The sequence below is a fragment of the Pagrus pagrus genome, assembly GCF_965226575.1.
Source record: "Pagrus pagrus genome assembly, chromosome: 21".
Lineage (NCBI taxonomy): Eukaryota > Metazoa > Chordata > Actinopteri > Spariformes > Sparidae > Pagrus > Pagrus pagrus.
In genome coordinates this window covers 7,122,927-7,141,763 of record NC_140208.1, presented here as the reverse complement: position 1 = coordinate 7,141,763, position 18,837 = coordinate 7,122,927, and the positions used below count along the sequence as shown (strand labels likewise).

General features: G+C 40.6%; 2 protein-coding genes across 5 annotated transcripts; both read left to right on the top strand.

Moving 5' to 3' along the window:
- Nucleotides 1–99: 99 nt before the first annotated feature.
- LOC311250477 (uncharacterized protein) lies at nucleotides 100–9,114 on the top strand. Of its 3 annotated transcripts, XM_084342175.1 has the most exons (7): nucleotides 100–385; nucleotides 1,438–1,677; nucleotides 1,976–2,215; nucleotides 2,526–2,771; nucleotides 3,442–3,708; nucleotides 3,831–5,382; nucleotides 7,016–7,095. In XM_084342175.1, the coding sequence occupies exons 1-6, from the start codon at nucleotides 304–306 to the stop codon at nucleotides 5,372–5,374; spliced, it is 2,619 nt and encodes an 872-aa protein (XP_084198301.1). In that variant the 5' UTR covers nucleotides 100–303; the 3' UTR covers nucleotides 5,375–5,382; nucleotides 7,016–7,095. The 3 variants fall into 3 exon arrangements, with proteins under 3 accessions (XP_084198301.1, XP_084198303.1, XP_084198302.1); XM_084342177.1 differs by lacking the exons at nucleotides 3,442–3,708; nucleotides 3,831–5,382 and having other exon boundaries at nucleotides 116–385; nucleotides 7,016–9,114; XM_084342176.1 differs by lacking the exons at nucleotides 3,442–3,708; nucleotides 3,831–5,382 and having other exon boundaries at nucleotides 116–385; nucleotides 7,004–9,114.
- Nucleotides 9,115–13,125: 4,011 nt separating this feature from the next.
- LOC311250481 (uncharacterized protein) lies at nucleotides 13,126–15,818 on the top strand. Of its 2 annotated transcripts, none has more exons than XM_084342185.1 (2): nucleotides 13,126–13,425; nucleotides 14,184–15,817. In XM_084342185.1, the coding sequence occupies exons 1-2, from the start codon at nucleotides 13,332–13,334 to the stop codon at nucleotides 15,344–15,346; spliced, it is 1,257 nt and encodes a 418-aa protein (XP_084198311.1). In that variant the 5' UTR covers nucleotides 13,126–13,331; the 3' UTR covers nucleotides 15,347–15,817. The 2 variants fall into 2 exon arrangements, with proteins under 2 accessions (XP_084198311.1, XP_084198312.1); XM_084342186.1 differs by lacking the exon at nucleotides 13,126–13,425 and adding an exon at nucleotides 13,457–13,565 and having other exon boundaries at nucleotides 14,184–15,818.
- Nucleotides 15,819–18,837: the final 3,019 nt, after the last annotated feature.

Here is an 18,837-nt window from a genome sequence, read left to right as displayed (position 1 = left end):
AATTCCGAGGATCTTCTTCATCACTTGGAGCAACTTTTAGTACGCTTGTTTCTCTCGCGAGATCTGACAACAACGTGCCACTGTGAACCCAACTCTCACGAGGCGGCGCGAGATACAAGATGGCGGCCCCCTACTACTAACTACAAAGTATACAAACTTCCTCGGACAGACAGTCTTGTTTTTTCTTTTCTGTTTCCTCGTCTGCGGTTTTCCATCTTTTCACCCTAAAACCGGAATACAACACCAAACGAACTGGACCACCCGGAACAATCCACCCACGAGTGTTTTCACAGAATCTGCACCATGAAAAAGGACAATACAATCGGCGCGAAAACGGATAAAGCAAGCAACAACATACTCCGACAGAGTTCACCCTCCAGCTCAGGTACACCGCCGTCCACATCTCCTACACCACCATGTTGTACAGAGGTAAACGACATAGGCTGCCTCCAGATGTCCAGAGTCGCGGACTGTCCAAACAGACAATTCATTCAGTCCAAAGAGCTCCTAACTCAGCTTCAAGAGGGCTGCAGATTTCGCTTCGCTTAGTTTATTGAAATACAGACTTGCTTACAGATTACACACATCTCTCTACTCTTTAACTGTATTTGAATTGTATTTGCTGTACACCAGAACCACCAGCCCTCTTTAACCTATTATTACTTGACTAGTTTACAATACCACTCTATCTAGCTGCACTGCTAAATGCTAACAGATAGGAATTTAGCCAATGAGGCAAATGCTGAGTAACGTGAAAAAACACACAAGCTAACCAAAGCTATAATACACCCGCAAACTTTAAAAAATGGATTCATGAAAATAAACCAACAGTTTTCCAGTCTTCCCTCATTACTAGTGTAATACAACATGTGTGATACCTCCATGTGTCCTCCTTTCTCCTTCTACACGAAGACATCTTGTACTAAGCTTGACCTGAGCCAAACAAGACATTTGAAAGTTTTCTCACCATTCGTCAGGATTTCATAGATAAAGATCATCCCAACTGTCCCTGGTTCCTCTTGGCCTCACCAGCCAAACAATGGGGCTCCACGTGAGGCTGATAACTAGTAGTAACATTATAAAATGCAGAACTTAACTGCAAAACACCTATTACTACGAGCAGCACTCGTAATTGATTATCTATGTTGCATGAAACACAAGTCTTGGAGGCTGATGTCTGCTGTTGTTTTCTTTTTGAAAGGGCCAAACGGCCCTTGAGTTTTCAAACGAGAAGAGGGCCACTAGCATTTCCAAACATCTCCCTTTTAGGGCTCCTAAAACATCAGATCAGTGTCCAGGAATGATGAGCTGACGTTTGTGCTGACAAGCAGCTGCTAGACTGCTCTCATAAACACAAAGTTAACTCTTAATGAGTTTCAATTTTTAGTAATTCATTTCATAGAAAATAGCTGCAGACATTTTTTGTGTGTGTTTCAGTGTTCCCTGCAGGTGTCCAGCAGCTGTTGGTGATTAAAGAAGAGGTTTCCCCAGAGTGGAGCCCCAGTCTGGACCAGGAGGACTCAAAGCCCCTACACATAAAAGAGGAACAGGAGGAACTCTTGACCAGTCAGGAGGGCAAGCAGGTTAATGGACTGGAGGACCCGTTCACCACTGTCACTGTGAAGAGTGAAGATGATGAAGAGAAACCTCCGACTTCACAACCTAACCCAAGGCAAAGTAAGTAGAACAGAAAGGAAGAGCCTCCAGTCGGCTGCTGGTATAAAGGATGGAATGGTGAAGCAAATTGTCATAAAAACATGTAAAGTCTACCTCCCAATTTACTGCTTGTCATCAATGGTGTGCAGCATCAATATAATTACACACGTTCTAGTCTTGTATTATAAAATTTCTTAAGGGAACTCCACCTTTTGATATTTGAATTAATTAAGTTATTGATGTGACCGTTTTTATTAATTTCCTACTTTTTTCCATTAAATTCCAAGAAAATAGTAACCATTTTTTACGTGTGTTTCAGGGTTTCATGTAGGTGTTCAGCAGCTGTTGGTGATTAAAGAAGAGGTTTCCCCAGAGTGGAGCCCCAGTCTGGACCAGGAGGACTCAAAGCCCCTACACATAAAAGAGGAACAGGAGGAACTCTGGACCAGTCAGGAGGGCAAGCAGGTTAATGGACTGGAGGACCCGTTCACCACTGTCACTGTGAAGAGTGAAGATGATGAAGAGAAACCTCCGACTTCACAACTTCACCCAAGGCAAAGTAAGTAGAACAGAAAGGAAGAGCCTCCAGTCGGCTGCTGCTATAAAGGATGGAATGGTGAAGCAAATTGTCGTAAAAACATGTAAAGTCTACCTCCCAATTTACTGCTTGTCATCAATGGTGTGCAGCATCAATATAATTACACACGTTCTAGTCCTGTATCATAACATTTCTTAAGGGAACTCCACCTTTTGATATTTGAATTAATTAAGTTATTGATGTGACCGTTTTTATTAATTTCCTACTTTTTTCCATTAAATTCCAAGAAAATAGTAATCATTTTTTACGTGTGTTTCGGGGTTTCATGTAGGTGTTCAGCAGCTGTTGGTGATTAAAGAAGAGGTTTCCCCAGAGTGGAGCCCCAGTCTGGACCAGGAGGACTCAAAGCCCCTACACATAAAAGAGGAACAGGAGGAACTCTGGACCAGTCAGGAGGGCAAGCAGGTTAATGGACTGGAGGAGGCTGATATCACCATGTACCCATTTACTGCTGTCACTATGAAGAGTGAAGATGATGAAGAGAAACCTCCAACTTCACAACTTCACCCAAGGCAAAGTGAGTAGAAAAGAAAGGAAGAGCCTCCAGTTGGCTGCTGGAATAAAGGATGGAATGTTGAAGCAAATTGTAGTAAAAACATGTAAAGTCTACCTCCCAATTTACTGCTTGTCATCAATGGTGTTGATCTCTCCATGGGGTGTCTGCTCTAGGGCTGCACCTAACGATAATTTTTTTGATTAATGTAACTATTATTTTTCACTCAGTTAATATAAAAACACATTTACCAGGTTATACATCAGCTCATGTTACACACTGTTTTTGTAGCCTGCAGTACGGAGCCTGATTTTGATCTGCTGCCCCCATTTGCCACGTTAACACTAGAATGGCCAAGGCCGTCATTTTGACCGTTTTCAAATTTATATGTGCATGAAAAAATGCAATACTCCTGTTACCTGACTTTTCCTAAAAGTGTCTGTATTTTAATTTAAAATAGTTTTTTATATAAATTACACAAAAGACAAAGAAAATATGTTTTACCTATTTCGGCAATAAGCGGTCAGATTGACTGCATGTCATTTTGCGGGGTTTCATTGTTACATTTTTCGCGCAGTTTGCTGCTTTCATTGTCTCTCTTGTCTCCAACTTTGTCAGCGGTCTCCAGCTGTGCTTCTTTGCGAATTTACTTGTAAGTTAGTTAATATAGTTGTACCCTTTTTTTATTGATTAGTTGTTATTGATATGTCTGCGATGGAGTCGAGCCTTCACAACATGTCCAAAAAGGAAGGGATGAAGAGGAATTTGAATACTGCCGAAGCCCTAAAGATGTTTCATAACTTGGACAGTGGTGATTCTGATGGAGGGGATCCATCAGAGCTCGGAAATGAAAGCGATCTTTCCTGGGTACATGAGAACACCTCCTCAGAGAGTGACTCAGAGTCTGTACCGAGGAAAAAGAGACGGCTTTCCCCGGCGGCTACGGCGTACAACACTCAAGGTGAGCTCCGCTCTGTTATAGCCTGGGCTATTCACTTATTCTGCTGCTCATATTATTACTATTATTATTATTATTATTATTATCATAAGGCTATTATTATTAGGCTATTATTCTTGTTCTAGGCCTCCCCAAACCAGCTCTTGAGCCCACTGGAGCGCTCAGCCCGCTGTTGGTGGCATCTCAGCCGGAGGCAGCTGTGGAAAAGGGGAAGGATGGGACGGTGTGGATAGTCCTTCAGCCAGATGGACGTCCAGGGAGAAGGCAGAGCCAAAATGTCCTGACAGAAGCTGCTGGCCCAACAGCACACGCAAAGCGCAACGTTGAGAATGCGCTCACTGCCTTTCTGTGTTTGTTTGATGATGGTATGCTGAAGCACATCAAGGACTGCACTGTGGCTGAGGCTCGTCGGGACCACGGCAACAGCTCGTGGGACCTGACAGTGGCTGAACTCAAAGCGTTCATTGCGCTGTTGTATGTCCGTGGCGCACAGTGCGCCAAAAACATCGAACTCAACAGTCTGTGGTCTGAGAAATGGGGCATCCCATTTTTCAGACAAACGATGGCAAGAAATCGCTTCAGGGACATAATGAGGTTCCTGCGCTTTGATAGGAAGGAGACCCGACGTGTGCGTCTGCAGGATGACAAGTTTGCCCTGGTGCGGGCCACTTGGGACCGGTTCATCCAGAACAGTGTAGCCTGCTACAAACCCGGCGCCAACATCACGATTGATGAGCAGCTGTTCCCCACAAAGGCCCGCTGCAAGTTCACCCAATATATGGGGAATAAGCCCGGTAAATTCGGCATCAAATTTTGGTTGGCTGCAGATGTCGACTCAAAATACATGGTGAACGGGTCTCCGTATCTGGGGAAGGAGGAGACGCAGAATGCAGGTTGGCTCGTGGGAGAGAGTGTGGTGCTGAGACTGGCGGAGCCATTCCTGGGGAAGGGAAGAAACATTACCACAAACAATTTCTTCACGTCCCTAAAACTGGCCACCGCCTTACAGGCAAAGAAGACCAGCCTGGTTGGCACCATGGGCAAACAAAAACAGGAGTTGCCCCCCTCCGTGAAACAGCAAGAGGAGCTTTTCAACACGAAGGTGCTGAAGTGTGGTGATGCGACTCTGACTGTGTACCAGGGAAAGCCGAAGAAGAATGTCTGCATACTGAGCACCATGCACACAGGTGTGGGCACCTTTAGTGGGGCGAAGGCAAAGCCAGACTCTGTGATGTACTACAACAATACGAAGTACGGCGTGGGCCACCTGGACCAGATGGCGAGAGCGTACTCTGTCAAAGGTGGTACGCGAAGATGGCCAGTGGCAGTCTTCTATAACATCCTCGACCTGGCTGGGATCAATGCCCACATCTTATTCAAGGAGTGCACCAGCAGTAGGATAGCCCGGAGGACATTCCTGCAGCAACTGGCAGAGGAGCTGAGGGCAGAATACATGGAGGGGAAAGGGGCAGCACGGCAGTCGGCACAAGGTGGGCAGCAGTGGAAGCAACCACCGCAGCAGCAGCAGACACAGAAACGGAGGCAGTGCCAGGTCCGAAGGAACTGCAAACAGAACAAAACGTCGGACACTTGCAGCAAATGCCACAAGCCCGCGTGTGGCAATTGTGCGAGGAGAGCGGAGGTCATCTGCGTAAACTGTGACCATTGATCGCAACGGTATTGTCCCTAAAAGTACTAAATGTAATTAGTTTATAAAATGTGTATTATATAGTTGTATGTTCTTTTATTGTTCTATTGCCTAAACTTGTTTCTTGGCTCTTTTTTTGTTTTTGTTTTAGATCAGCTAATTTCCAGCTTTTTCGATTATTATTTTTTTATTATATATTAATTGTTAAAATAAAATGTTTCATTGTCAAATAAGATACTTTTAATTGTTGATTTTCTTGTTCTGAGTTTTATCTATTAAAATTTTGCGTAAATATATGCAATAATTACGGTTTACTATGTGTGATGATATGAATATTGATAAATGTATAATTAAACTTGTTAAAATGTACATTTCGGTGTTATTTTGTTTTTTAAAAAAATATCATGACACAATGAATGCATTCATCACTCAATTGGGTATTTACATGAGAGATTATAGAGTTTAAAATCTAGCGGCCAAAAGTTCCGGCCCTTCTAGTGTTAAAGGAGTAGTTCACTCTAAAACAAAATTTGGTCATTATCGACTCACCCACATGCTGATGAGAAGTCCGGTGTAGTTTCTTATTCCTCAAAGTGCAGCTGGAGACCTGCGGTTCTTCCTTCCAGCAGGAGTAATCCATATAACGAGCATAGGTGGCAACCCAGAGGACAATGTCAATAAAACTACGCAAAAACTTTGTAATATTCCTCCATATTGCTCATCCGCTGCAATCCAAGTGTCCTGAAGTGGCAACATCAAGAGTTTACCCGAAACGACGTCATTTAGTACATTTTTACAGCCTAAACAGTCACTATGCTATGTTTACACTGAGGCACGCTCCGCGAGTCTCCCTCACAGCCGATTGCACTACGGGAGCCGCGCCATACAAGATGAACGAGACTCGCGATAGATACACAACGGTATTTACATCCTGCTGTGAGTGTCAAAGTTTCAAATCAGTGCAGGCAGATCCCTCTTGTGTTTGTGTGTCGCTCGGTCGCTGGAGCAGAGCGTGCCTCCGTGTAAACATAGCATAGTGACTGTTTAGGCTGTAAAAATGTACTAAATGACGTTGTTTCGAGTAAACTCTTGATGTCGCCACTTCAGGACACTTGGATTGCAGCGGACGAGCAGTATGGAGGAATATTACAAAGTTTTTGTGTAGTTTTATGGACATTTTCCTCTGGGTCACCACCTATGCTCGTTATATGGATTACTCCTGCTGGAGGGAAGCACCGCGGGTCTCCAGCTGCACTTTGAGGAATAAGAGACTACACCGGACTTCTCATCAGCATGTGGGTGAGTCGATAATGACCGAATTGTGTTTTAGAGTGAACTATTCCTTTAAGCTACTGCATTACACTGTAATACAAGCCCAGCACTTCCGTTTTGAGTTAAAAGCCCTCTAGGGTTTTAGTGTACAAAAAGTAATTCCTTAACAGGGCCTTTTATTGAGCATCATTTGAAGGAATGTTAATTTACTTGCTAGATTCATGTATTTGGAGGATGCAAGGATGCAAATTTGAAAGGAAACTGAGGTTAAAACCATTTGTAAAGACTAGCTCACTGTTCACATTTTGTCAATGCTGTGTACAATCACTGTAGTTAAACAGAAAAATGCAAGCAAAGAAAAAATGTGTGTCTTTTCAGGGTTTCATGTAGGTGTTCAGCAGCTGTTGGTGATTAAAGAAGAGGTTCCCCCAGAGTGGAGCCCCAGCCTGGACCAGGAGGACCCAGAGCCCCTACACATAAAAGAGGAACAGGAGGAACACTGGACCAGTCAGGGTGGAGAGCAGCTTGATGGGCTGGAGGAGGCTGATATCACCAGGTTCCCATTCACTGCTGTCACTGTGAAGAGTGAAGATGATGAAAAGAAACCTCAGACTAAAAGAGAGACAAAGCTTCCAGGCAAGAACTCAGTTACACAGATAAAAACAGAAACTGATGGAGAGGACTGTGGAAAATCTGAACTTGCCGGGAACCATGATCCAGATAGTCATCCACAATCAAATACTGATAAAATGGCCTCAGACTGTTCTGAGACACAAGTCAGTTCTGATTGGAAACTTTTGTCAGATACTGGATCTGTAACTGAAGACAGTGATGATAACACCTGGCTACCAGAGCCAGGTGTAAATGCTCTGAAATATAAGGAAGCCCTTGTAAGTAATGTAGGATGTACTGCTGGGAAAAAAAAGTTTAGCTGCTTTGAGTGTAGGATAGGATTTCGCTGCAAGTGGTCTCTTCAGAGACACATGCGGTCATCCACCTGTTTGGTTAATAAGAAATCTTATACAGAAACACAAAGCGTAAATTCACACATCAGAGTAGAAACAGGAGAAAGATCAGTTAGTTGTGATGATTGTGGGAAAAGATTTGAAACACCTAGTCAATTGAGGAAACACATGAGATTCCACACAGGAGAGAAACCATTTGGTTGTGATGTTTGTGGTAAAAGATTTACACAAAAGGGAGATCTCAACGCACATACGATTCTCCACACAGGAGAGAAACCATTTGCTTGTGATGTTTGTGGGAAAAGATTCCCCCTAAAGAAATATGTGAAGACCCACATGATAGTCCATACAAGAGAGAAACAATTTGGCTGTGATGTGTGTGGAACAAAATTTTCTCTTATGCAGACCCTGAAAAGGCACATGCTTGTCCACAATGAAGGAAAACCATTTGGTTGTGATGTTTGCGGGAAAAGATTTCCCCGTAAGAAACATGTGACCATCCACATGAGAGTCCACACAGGAGAGAGACCATTTGGCTGTGCTGATTGTGATAAAAGATTTGCAGAACAGGGAAATCTGAAAAGACACATGCGAGTCCACACAGGAGAAAAAACATTTTGTTGTCCTGTTTGTGGGATAAGATTTAAAAAGCCGGTGCATCTTAGGAAACACATGAAAGTCCACACAGGAGAAAAACCATTTGCCTGTGATGAATGTGGGAAAAGATATAACTTCAAGCAAGCTCTTGACAAACACATGCGAGTCCACACAGGAGAGACACCATTTGTTTGTAATGTTTGTGGTAAAATATTTCAGGGTCCGGCACGGCTTAAGTCACACATGAGAATACACACAGAAGAGAAACCATATTTTTGTCATGTTTGTGGTAAAAGCTGCTCACAACCTGGAAATCTTAAGAAACACATGCGAGTGCACACAGAAGCAAAAACATATACTTGTGATGTGTGCAGTAAAAAATTTAGACAATTGTATACTCTCAAGCAACACATGACAGTCCACACAGGAGAGAAACCATATGGTTGTGATCTATGCCGTAAAAGATTTAGGCTACAGGAAAGTCGCAGGAAACACCGGAGAGTCCACACAGGAGAGAAACCATATGGTTGTGGTGTTTGTTGCAAAAGTTTTACACAACAGCAAAGTCTCAAGAAACACATGAGAGTCCACTCAGGATAGAAACCATTTAGATGTGATGTTTGTGATGAAAGATATAAAGACCAAAGTAGTCTGAAGATACACATGCATAGTGGACTAAATAAAGGATTATAAGAAGAAAATAAATTCTTTCATAACATTAAGATGCTTTCATCTAAAGGCTTGCTGTGCCTGGGTTGGAGTGCACACAGACACACACCCAAACCCAGTGACCTCTGACCTCAAGGATGAAGGATGTCAGTGAAGATATGGAACAGACCTAAGAAATCCCACCTCATCCCACCAAACAGGAGTAATGACTGTTTTGTATAATTGTTAGAATTGGCTATTAAAATGAGTAAAAATGTTGTTGTGTGTTACTTGTGTGTTTGAGAACGTAATCATTAAAATGCAATGAAAAGAAGACCGTGCTTCAAATTTTGCAAATTCACAGCATACTATGTTATCTAATGAGTTTTGGTAATACGAAACGAACGCATGAGCATCCAATTTGCAAGCTCTTAACCTTTATTCATCATTCTACAGCAATGAAATCGTTCCCCTTTAAATTAGAAGGCCAGTTCTCTCTTCGCATAAAGCAACCAATTATTAGTCAATGCTGTCCACAAAAGATCGCCATGGCTCTCTTTCTTCCGAAACATGCCACAGGACTGTATTACGTATAACTCATGCCGGTCATATCTCTGATATGCTTCTTACAGCCCATTCTCTTTTGTCTCCTCATTTGCTTTTGGCCCTTCATTCCTTTTTGGTGGTTCTTTTACTATTACTTATTCTCTTACAGAGAGCTAAACAAAGCTCTAGAATGAACCCTGAACTGAAAAAAAGACTGATACTGAGAGCTGATTCTGAAAGGAGTTTTGTTTTTATTAGTGAGTTATTTTGCATATTGCATTTTTCAATTGTTTTGGATAACATTCATATATTGTTTCATTCACTTTGTCCGAAATGGCTACTTTACTAAAGTCACGCTTTCTTGTTACAATGTAAACATGCTTAGTGTTCCCTTTTCAACGCTGTTCCTTAGTTGAATAAAGATCTTAAAATAAGTCATTGTATTTGGTGTTTTCTTTTATGACAGAGTTGGTGGTCAATGTAATAAGAATTTACAAAATTCAAATGTATGACTGATTCATTTGTAGTGATTAATTGTCCACCTAATTAATGAATCAATTCATTAATTCATCAACGGAGGTGGTGCCCCCCCCCCCCCCCCCCCCCCCCCCTTTTTTTTTAAGAAGTGCATATATGTAATGAATGCTACAGAAGATAAATCCACCTCAAGAGCATTTTTACCAATGTCCCACTGATCACACTGACTGACCAGTAACTTAGTTAGTGTTAGTCAAGTGCATATGGGTCAGTGACATATGCACCAGAAAAACTCTCATCTTTATAGAAACATATGTTGTTTTTAGATTTTCAATTGGAATCAGAATTTATGTGACAATTTGTTGTATTAGTGCCTAAAATCATCATATGGTGTGACATGAAAATAATTGTATATAAAATGAAAATAGATTATACCTTTCTTAAGTTACTCACTTTATCAAAGTCCTTTATCATAACTAAACTGTGATCCATTATAGTTTTGTGAAAATTAATTAAATTTGTGTATTATTTTCTAAATCATTGCTCAATGTGAGACCTATGTCGTAAGTCTTTCAACGTATTTTCTATTTATTGTGACAAACCTTGCTATAAAATTATAAAAATATTTGTGACTCTTGCTCATACTATTTTCTATGTATTCCATGAACATTTTCACGTTTTATAATTAATAACGGTATGTTATTTTCACAATTTGGAATGTCACACCACATGATATAGTGTCACACCATATGATCATGTCGCCATGTGTCAATGCAAAACATGTATTAACCTACCTATTGGTGAGTACTGATCACTCATATGGCAGGAAATATTAATTAGGGTTATTCTCTGCATTTCATAACTGCGTTCCTCTTAGTTGCACTGCCTACAGTGTTCTAGTCCAATGATATTTTAGATATGATGTATTGCCAGGCTTCAAGAAATCTGCCCCAAGGCCTTTTGAATCAACAATGAAGGCACCCTCTAAAACCCTCCCTCAGACCTTCCTATTGGTCAGCGAATGGAAACACAGTTGTCGTTTACTTTTCTTTGCCTCAGCAACTCCTCTCTCCTCGCAGGGTGTCATTATTTGCCTCAAGCTGACAAAAGAAAAGGGAATGTATGGTTTAAGACGAAGACAAAACATTGTTTAGACTTAAACAGCATTCTAAGGTTTCTGTGAAGGGGTCTGCTGTGTCTGTCTGATAAACTAGAAATCTGTATCACTGAATAAAACTAAACTAAACTAAACACAATCTATTGTGGATAATTACAGCTTTTATGTGATGATGGATGCAAACAAATGTTTAAAAGGACAAAACATACATTGGACTTTGTTATTTATTGTTGTATCTGCAGGAAATTACAATTCGTATCATATGGTGTGACAATCAAAATCATATGGCGTGACAGGCAGACATGTCACACCATATGATGAAGTGTCACACCATATTATGTTTTCTGCACTTAGCACAACCTTGTGTCTTGTAGCTACACATTAACTTGCTGACAAGATGCTAGCTATAACAAAGCAACGTAGATTTACATGTAATTATGACAAAAAATATAACATTTCTTTTGCATTTCTATGAAAAATGTGCCACACCAAAAGACATCCGGAAGTGGGACTTTTGTCAGAGTGCCAACAAAATCTGATTTATTGAAAACATAAAAATGATAACTCAACTCAGAAGCCTGTCATGGTCTGGTATAAATAGTACTGAACAACCTTGCTGAAGAAGGACCTCTCATTCCCAAGGGTGTCAAAACAGTTGCCCGTTGAAATATCCCAAAATAGTGTCACACCATATGATTTTGATTTGTGGGACAAAATCTTTTTGATCAGAACTGACTCAAAACATTATGCTTGGACTTTGAAAAGAGTAGGCCCACAAATAGACATCTGTATTATTTTTCTGTATTGTTTTGAGAATTTTTGCATTTATTTTTCTTAGCTTTATTCAAGTTCTTACTTTGAGAAACAAGTGTCGGACAGTCACACCATATGAGTTTTGCTATGTTTGGTTGAAAATTCTGAAAAAATGAGTGATGAACTGGTTTAATGTTGAGTATGTTCACATAAAGCATAGTTTTCTGCACAATATTGAGGAGGTTTTTGACAAATATATTTTTTATTTATACATGTTTGACACTGAAGACAGCAAAACTGCCATGTCACGTCACACACCTCATCTTCTCTGATTTAACAGTATGGTGCATTTAATTTGCTCACGTGTCACAATGTCTTCACGGAGAGGGTCAGACAGTGAGAAGGGAAGTTGGCCTACAAGACCGAACAGCTTGAATAAATAATTACGTAATAATTACGTAATTTCTTCTAAAGAGAAATGTGTATTTCTCTTTAGTGCCAACTGCCCCTCTATTTTCTGTATATTGTTAACAAGCTATATTCTGTGAAATGTCATTGTTTGCCCTTTAACATTATACATTGTTTTTTCTGGGGTGCGATTTGACCACATGTGAATAGTTCTCTTCACCATTGTTTTATTGAAGGTGTGTCCTTGGATTTCCATTTGACAAATATACTTTTATTTTTTGCTGCTGTCATTATTATTAGTGTCACTTTGTTCATCATTGTTGATCTCTCTGAGCATTTCTGCATCTCCTAATGTAAAATAGTGCAAATCTGGGCTTGTAACTTAACTTTCACACTAATGAAACATGAGTAAAGAAAATAAAATAAAAATAACCTCATAAAAGTAAGCACATCAAATTGCAGATTTGAAAGGAAAAACAGAAAAAATAATTAATAAATAGCACATTTTTTAAGCTACTTGACTAACAATGCCAGGGACAAAGTGGGTGAAATATGAGAAAAATATAACAAAAAGTGGGAGAAAGAGATTGTATGGAAGGACTGGATTCAACCTGAAGAGGGAGACAACACTCTGCGGATACTGTAAGTTTGGTGTGAAATATGTGCACATCATGCAGATCTTTTTCAATATGGCAGCAAAGATTCCCCCACCAATGTCCACTGATACAAATTCTTCATTTCATCATATGGACCTTCTTTACTTTCATTTGATCATTCATTAACTCATTTATTCGTCATTGCTTATTGAGCAGGTTATTTAATTTCAGTAGATTGAAAAAGAAAAATGTAAAATTACAAGATCCTGTGTCTTTTCTTATGAAATGTGAAATAAATTCATACTTTAAACAGAATAAATTGATCAAGTGGCCTTCTTCTGGGCTTGCTTCCATAGACCTGTTTGCTTGCTTCTCTCGCGAGATTTGGCACCACTGTGAATGCAACTCTCGCGAGACGCAGCGAGACCCAAGATGGCGGCCCCCTGCGACTAGACTACTAAATAAACAAACTTCTGTCATCGGTAGGAAAACCTTTTGTTTCTTTTCTGTTTTTCTTCATCTGCTGGTACACATTTTCGCTTCAAAACCGGACTACAACACCAAACGACATCGACGAGTGTTTTCACAGCGTCTGCATCATGAACACAGACGATGCAGCCGACGCGAAAACGGGCAAAGCCACATTCACTACAAGCAACAGTCAACTCCGACAGAGTTCACCCTCCAGCTCAGGTACACCGCCATCCACATCTCCTACAGCACCTTGTTGTGCAGAGGTGAGCGACACAGGCTGCCTCCAAGTGTCCGGACTGTACGGTTCTTACACAGTCGGCACGTTTGCGGGATGTCTGACAGTGCTGAGGGCTACCGAGGTGAGGACAGACATTCACTCCGGAGACACCCAGCGGCGTCTCTTCCTCAGTGTCACCCAGTGTTGGCAGCAGGAGGACGGTTAGCTCGCCTCCCAGAACATCGCGCTGCGCTGGAGGCTGACTTAGGGACCATCGATAAATTACCCTATTGTTTGTTTGATTTACACAAACATAATGTTTATTCATGCTGACTTGATGATATGGGTGGAAATTATGATTAAAAAAACAGAATATTCATGTAGTATGTTATGTATTTATTTGCAAAACATTTTTTTGTAAGACAATGGCTTTTTTTTTTCAATAGCTTCCAGGTCATTTGACCCAGTGGCTCAAATTCAATGCAGAAATGTCTTCCTGTACTGGTTAAATGAGACACATCTCTTTCTATTGGATTTTAGTGGAATTTCTTTTTTTCATGTATCTGCCGACTGTGCTGGCCACTCCATTATAGAGAGAATAGCTGCTGACTGTGAATATTTTTGGTCTCACAAAATAATGCAACACATTTCATATGACTTTCATTGCATATCCTTGCACATGTGAGTAGTGTATATATTGTCATTTCTGAAGGGAGTTCCCTAGAAAACAGCTGCCAACATTTCTTTGTGTGTGTTTCAGTGTTCCCTGCAGGTGTCCAGCAGCTGTTGGTGATTAAAGAAGAGGTTTCCCCTGAGTGGAGCCCGAGCCTGGACCAGGAGGACCCAAAGCCCCTACACATAAAAGCAGAGCAGGAAGAACTCTGGACCAGTCAGGAGGGAGAGCAGCTTTGTGGGCTGAAGGAGTATAATATCACCAGGTTCCCATTCACTGCTGTCACTGTCAAGAGTGAAGATGATGAAGAGAAATCTCAGTCTTCACAGCTTCTTCAAAGTCAAATTGAGGACAACAGAGAGGCGGAGCCTCCAGTCAGCAGCTCAGAAACACAGATAAAAACAGAAACCAATGGAGAGGAATGTGGAGGATCTGAACCTGCCAGGAACCGAGATCCAGATAGTCAACCACAAGCAAATACTGAGGAAGAGGCTTCAGACTGTTCTGAGACTGAACTCAGTTATGATTGGCAAGAACCTTTGTCAGATTCTGAATCTGAAAGTGGATCACAAATGAGAGAAAAACCATTTGTTTGTGATGATTGTGGGAAAAGATTTACCCTTAAGAAATACCTGACACTCCACGTAAGAATCCACACAGGAGAGAAACCATTTGGTTGTGATATATGTGGGAAAAGATTTAACCAGTTGACTCATCTAAAGACACACCTGACAGTCCACACAGGTGATAAACCATTTGTCTGTGTTGAATGTGGAAAAAGCTTTAGCCTCAAGAAAAATTTCAACAGACACATGCGAATCCACACAGGAGAGACATTGTGTTGTGATGTTTGTGGTAACAGATTTCAGTGTCAGGCACATCTTAAAACACACATGATAGTCCACACAGGAGAGAAACCATTTGACTGTGGTGACTGTGGGAAAACATTTAGCCTCAAGAAAAATCTTGACCGGCACATGCGAGTCCACACAGGTGAGACACCATTTAGTTGTGATGTTTGTGGTAATATATTTCAGTGTCAGGCACATCTTGTGGCACACATGAGAGTCCATACAGGGGAGAGACCATTTGGCTGTGTTGATTGTGGGAAAAGATTCAGCCTAAAAAAAAATCTTGACAGACATATGAGAGTCCACTCAATAGATAAACCATTTGGTTGTGATGTTTGTGGAAAGCGATACAAAGACCCAAGTAGTCTGAAAACACACATGAAAGTGCACTCTGGATAGAAACGTGTCAGTTGCGGGATTTCTTGAGAAAAATTAATTGCCTTAGTGTGTTGTTCAGACCCACAGCAGTTTACATTATCTTGTATTGAATCCTTGCATTTTGTTTTTGTCTTTTCTTGTGTTTATACCTTAAAATCTTGACACATGTCTGTCAAGATTTTAAGGTATTTTTAATAAAAACATGGCTGTTTACTTTGTAAATGTGTGCCTTGGTCAAAAAACTGTCAGTAAAGGTTCTTTCTCATCCAAGTCGTGGGATTTCTAAAAGTACTAAATTAAAGACAGCTGGACATTGTTTCTAACAGACTCCACTCATAAAATGTCCACTCGGTTCTCCAGACTTGTCCCACAAATTAGCTTTGAATGGAGCAATAAAACTGTCAACCAGGCTTAAGATGGGCGTCATCCATATGAATTAAAGTTGCTTACTGGGTGCATATTTCCATTGTTATTCTCTACTTGTAATTCTCTTCTGTGTAAACCGTAGCATTAGTTTGATTTTCAAAGTCAGACTGGTTTAGTGCCAGTTTATTTTTTACTCCATTTCAATTCTACGCTAAAAACAACACATGCAACTCATGCAGACTGACTGACTCAGTGCAGCAAGTAATCAAAATGTCACGGGTACCAACAGCATCTGGTATTGTCCTGTGACAACCCTTAGATAAAGATAATCATAAAGTTTACCACAGCAACTCCTCTACCTGCTGTGTGATTATCAGCCAACGGTGTCAATTGTATATTTTCTGCCTCATATGACACCTGCACTCCATTTAACATCACACTCCACGTAAAGCTCTGCAGCAGTTTTGCCCTGCAGTTTTGAAGTAGTGAACCTGGGGGGTATTCCAGAAAGCGGGTTTTGTGAAAACTCTGAGTTTGTTAACCCTGAGATGAGAGAAACTCTGAGTCTTCAGTTCCAGAAAGAGAGGTAACTTAAACTCTGGGTCTGTTACTGCGGTAACTTACTCTGTGAACCTAACCTGCTCACTAGCAGGTTCACCTGAAGAAACCCTGAGTCTGACGGAGCTGTCTGACAGCGGCTGTCCTTTCCTTCTCAGTCCGATCATGTTGAAGCAGAAATAATTCAGTTTTGCACCAGGAGGAGAATTTAGATTCATTTAGATGAGCTCTCACTCCCTGACGAGGACTGAACCGAACAGTAGACCGCTTCTCATCAGTCCGTCATTTATATTCTCCACAGCGAATATCAGGCTACACGTCATCGCTGATGTGCTCTCAGGTCTAAACAATCCTCTTTAATCACTTCGCAGGTTAATCAATCACCTTCCAACAGCCAGAAAAAGAGAAATAACTCACATTTCATTTGGCTTTCTTTATTTCCCACAGATAGCTACAAAAGTAACCATCAATAGGCCTATAGCCTATTGTATTTTTTCCAACAACGTAGTTTCAAAGTCCGTGTTTCTAGTTTGCCGCCGCATTGAGTAGGAGATTAAATGACTTCTAGTTCAGTCTGTAGACAGTAAGTGTGTGTCTGCCTCTAATGTTGGGTCCTGGGGGTGAGTGACGCCCTCATCCTCTGGTCACCCAGCGACCTGACTCAGGACCAGCTCCTCTGCCTCTGGCGGACGTGGTGGAGGTGGAGGTGAGCACCACTTCATGTTCATCTACTCAGCAGGATGTTAGGACACAGATGTGTGTTAAACAGCATCTGTTGGTGGTAAAGGCTACTACAAGTTAAAATATTCACTGAATAAACTTTTACTTTGTTTAATATGTGAAATAAAATCAAAGTGAGGAGCCATCGTGAGACTGTTTTTATATTTCATTTTCAGCCGATTTAAATGAAATAAAATAGCCTAAAATAGCCTAAAATAAAATAAAACATTGAACAACATTCAACCACTTCCTCAAAGGCTAATATAAAATAAAGTGATGTTACATTCAAAATGAAAAGAAGACCGCATCTAAAACTCTGTCAGTGATTTTTGTTACGGCCGCAGCTGTGTTACTTTTTTTCCCCCAGAAAATGTCTGCTTCCTGTTTTCCCCCGTTGCCATGGTGAATCACAGTATCGGAGCTCCTTTGATGATGGCTTTTTACTAGTCGTCAGGCACGAGCTCAACTCAGAGTTAACATACTCAGAGTCGACTTACCTAACTCAGATCAGCTGTTCTGGAACTGAAAACTCAGAGTTTCACTTCACAGGGTAAGTCAACTCAGAGTTCAGGGTTAGACTCAGAGTTTGTTGAACCTCCTTTCTGGAATACCCCCCAGGTGTACTCCTGATGGCCTGAGTTGGATAACACTTGCACCTTGATAACACAATGATAAAAGTTGAAAGAAAAGTAAAAGGGTGATGTTATCAGTGTTGCGACAGACACCTCTCAGAAAGTATGTCATTTAATGACAATAAGACCATTTTAACACCTGCAAAAATTAATAATTTTATATTGAAATGGAAAGAAGCAAAAACACTCAAAGATCTTATCTTTGTCTCTTCCCCCAAGTCAAAGAATAAGCAAGGACATTAAAAGAATCCTTGGATAAATGTACATTCAAAAATTCGAATTATTGTTAACATTCTGTAACAATTATTTATTTTAAGGGTTTCCTGGATGATCAGTACAAATTTCAGCCCAATCCAGTGAAAGAGAAGCATTTGGTGAGGCTTCAAATACACAAAGAATGGCAAATGATGAAATATAGTTCAGGGGGCCACATTTCAATAATTCATAACTAAAAGTTTTTGGAGCTACAAGATTATATAAAAGTTAAATAAAATAAAGTCTCAATACAATTCTTTTCCAGAAAATTCATGACATGAAGTGGGAGACTCTAGGTGAGTTGGTCTGGGATGAAAAGGAGTGTGTATTGGGATTGGGCCAAAGTCTGGAAAGTTTTCACAATGTAGCTTCAATTGAATGTCAATAATGCAAATGGAATTTGCTGAGGAAGCTGAACATTTGCTAATGCTGCGTTTACTTTGGGTGTAGGGCCCTTTGAAACCTGCACAACATCTGGTAACTACCTAACTGCCAGATAAAGAAAACCTGTGACACCTAGTGGTGATAACAGGTCACTGCACCAGAGAGGACCAAATGTAAGAAGGCTCCTCATCTCTGTAGTCAGTGTCCATCAGATCATACATCTTTGATTATGGCCTCGACATCCTCCTCAAAGAGGAAAGTTACCTACAAAATGCAAGTTATTAATAGCTTTAATACTACATATAAAATATAAACTGCCTGGATTTATTTATATTACACTTCTTTAAAACACAATTACGCAGTTAACAAGACTTAGACTTTATTATTCCCAGGGAAAATTCTTTTTCACAGCAATACCTCTGTCGTTGTTTTCAATAGCTTCCAGGTCTTTTGACCCATTGACTCAAAATCAATGCAGAAATGTCTTCCTATATTGGTAGAATGAGACACACCCGCTTTGATTGGAGTTTAGTGGAATATCTATTTTTCATGAATATTTTTAAGAAAAATCACCATTTTTCATTAATACCTCTGCCA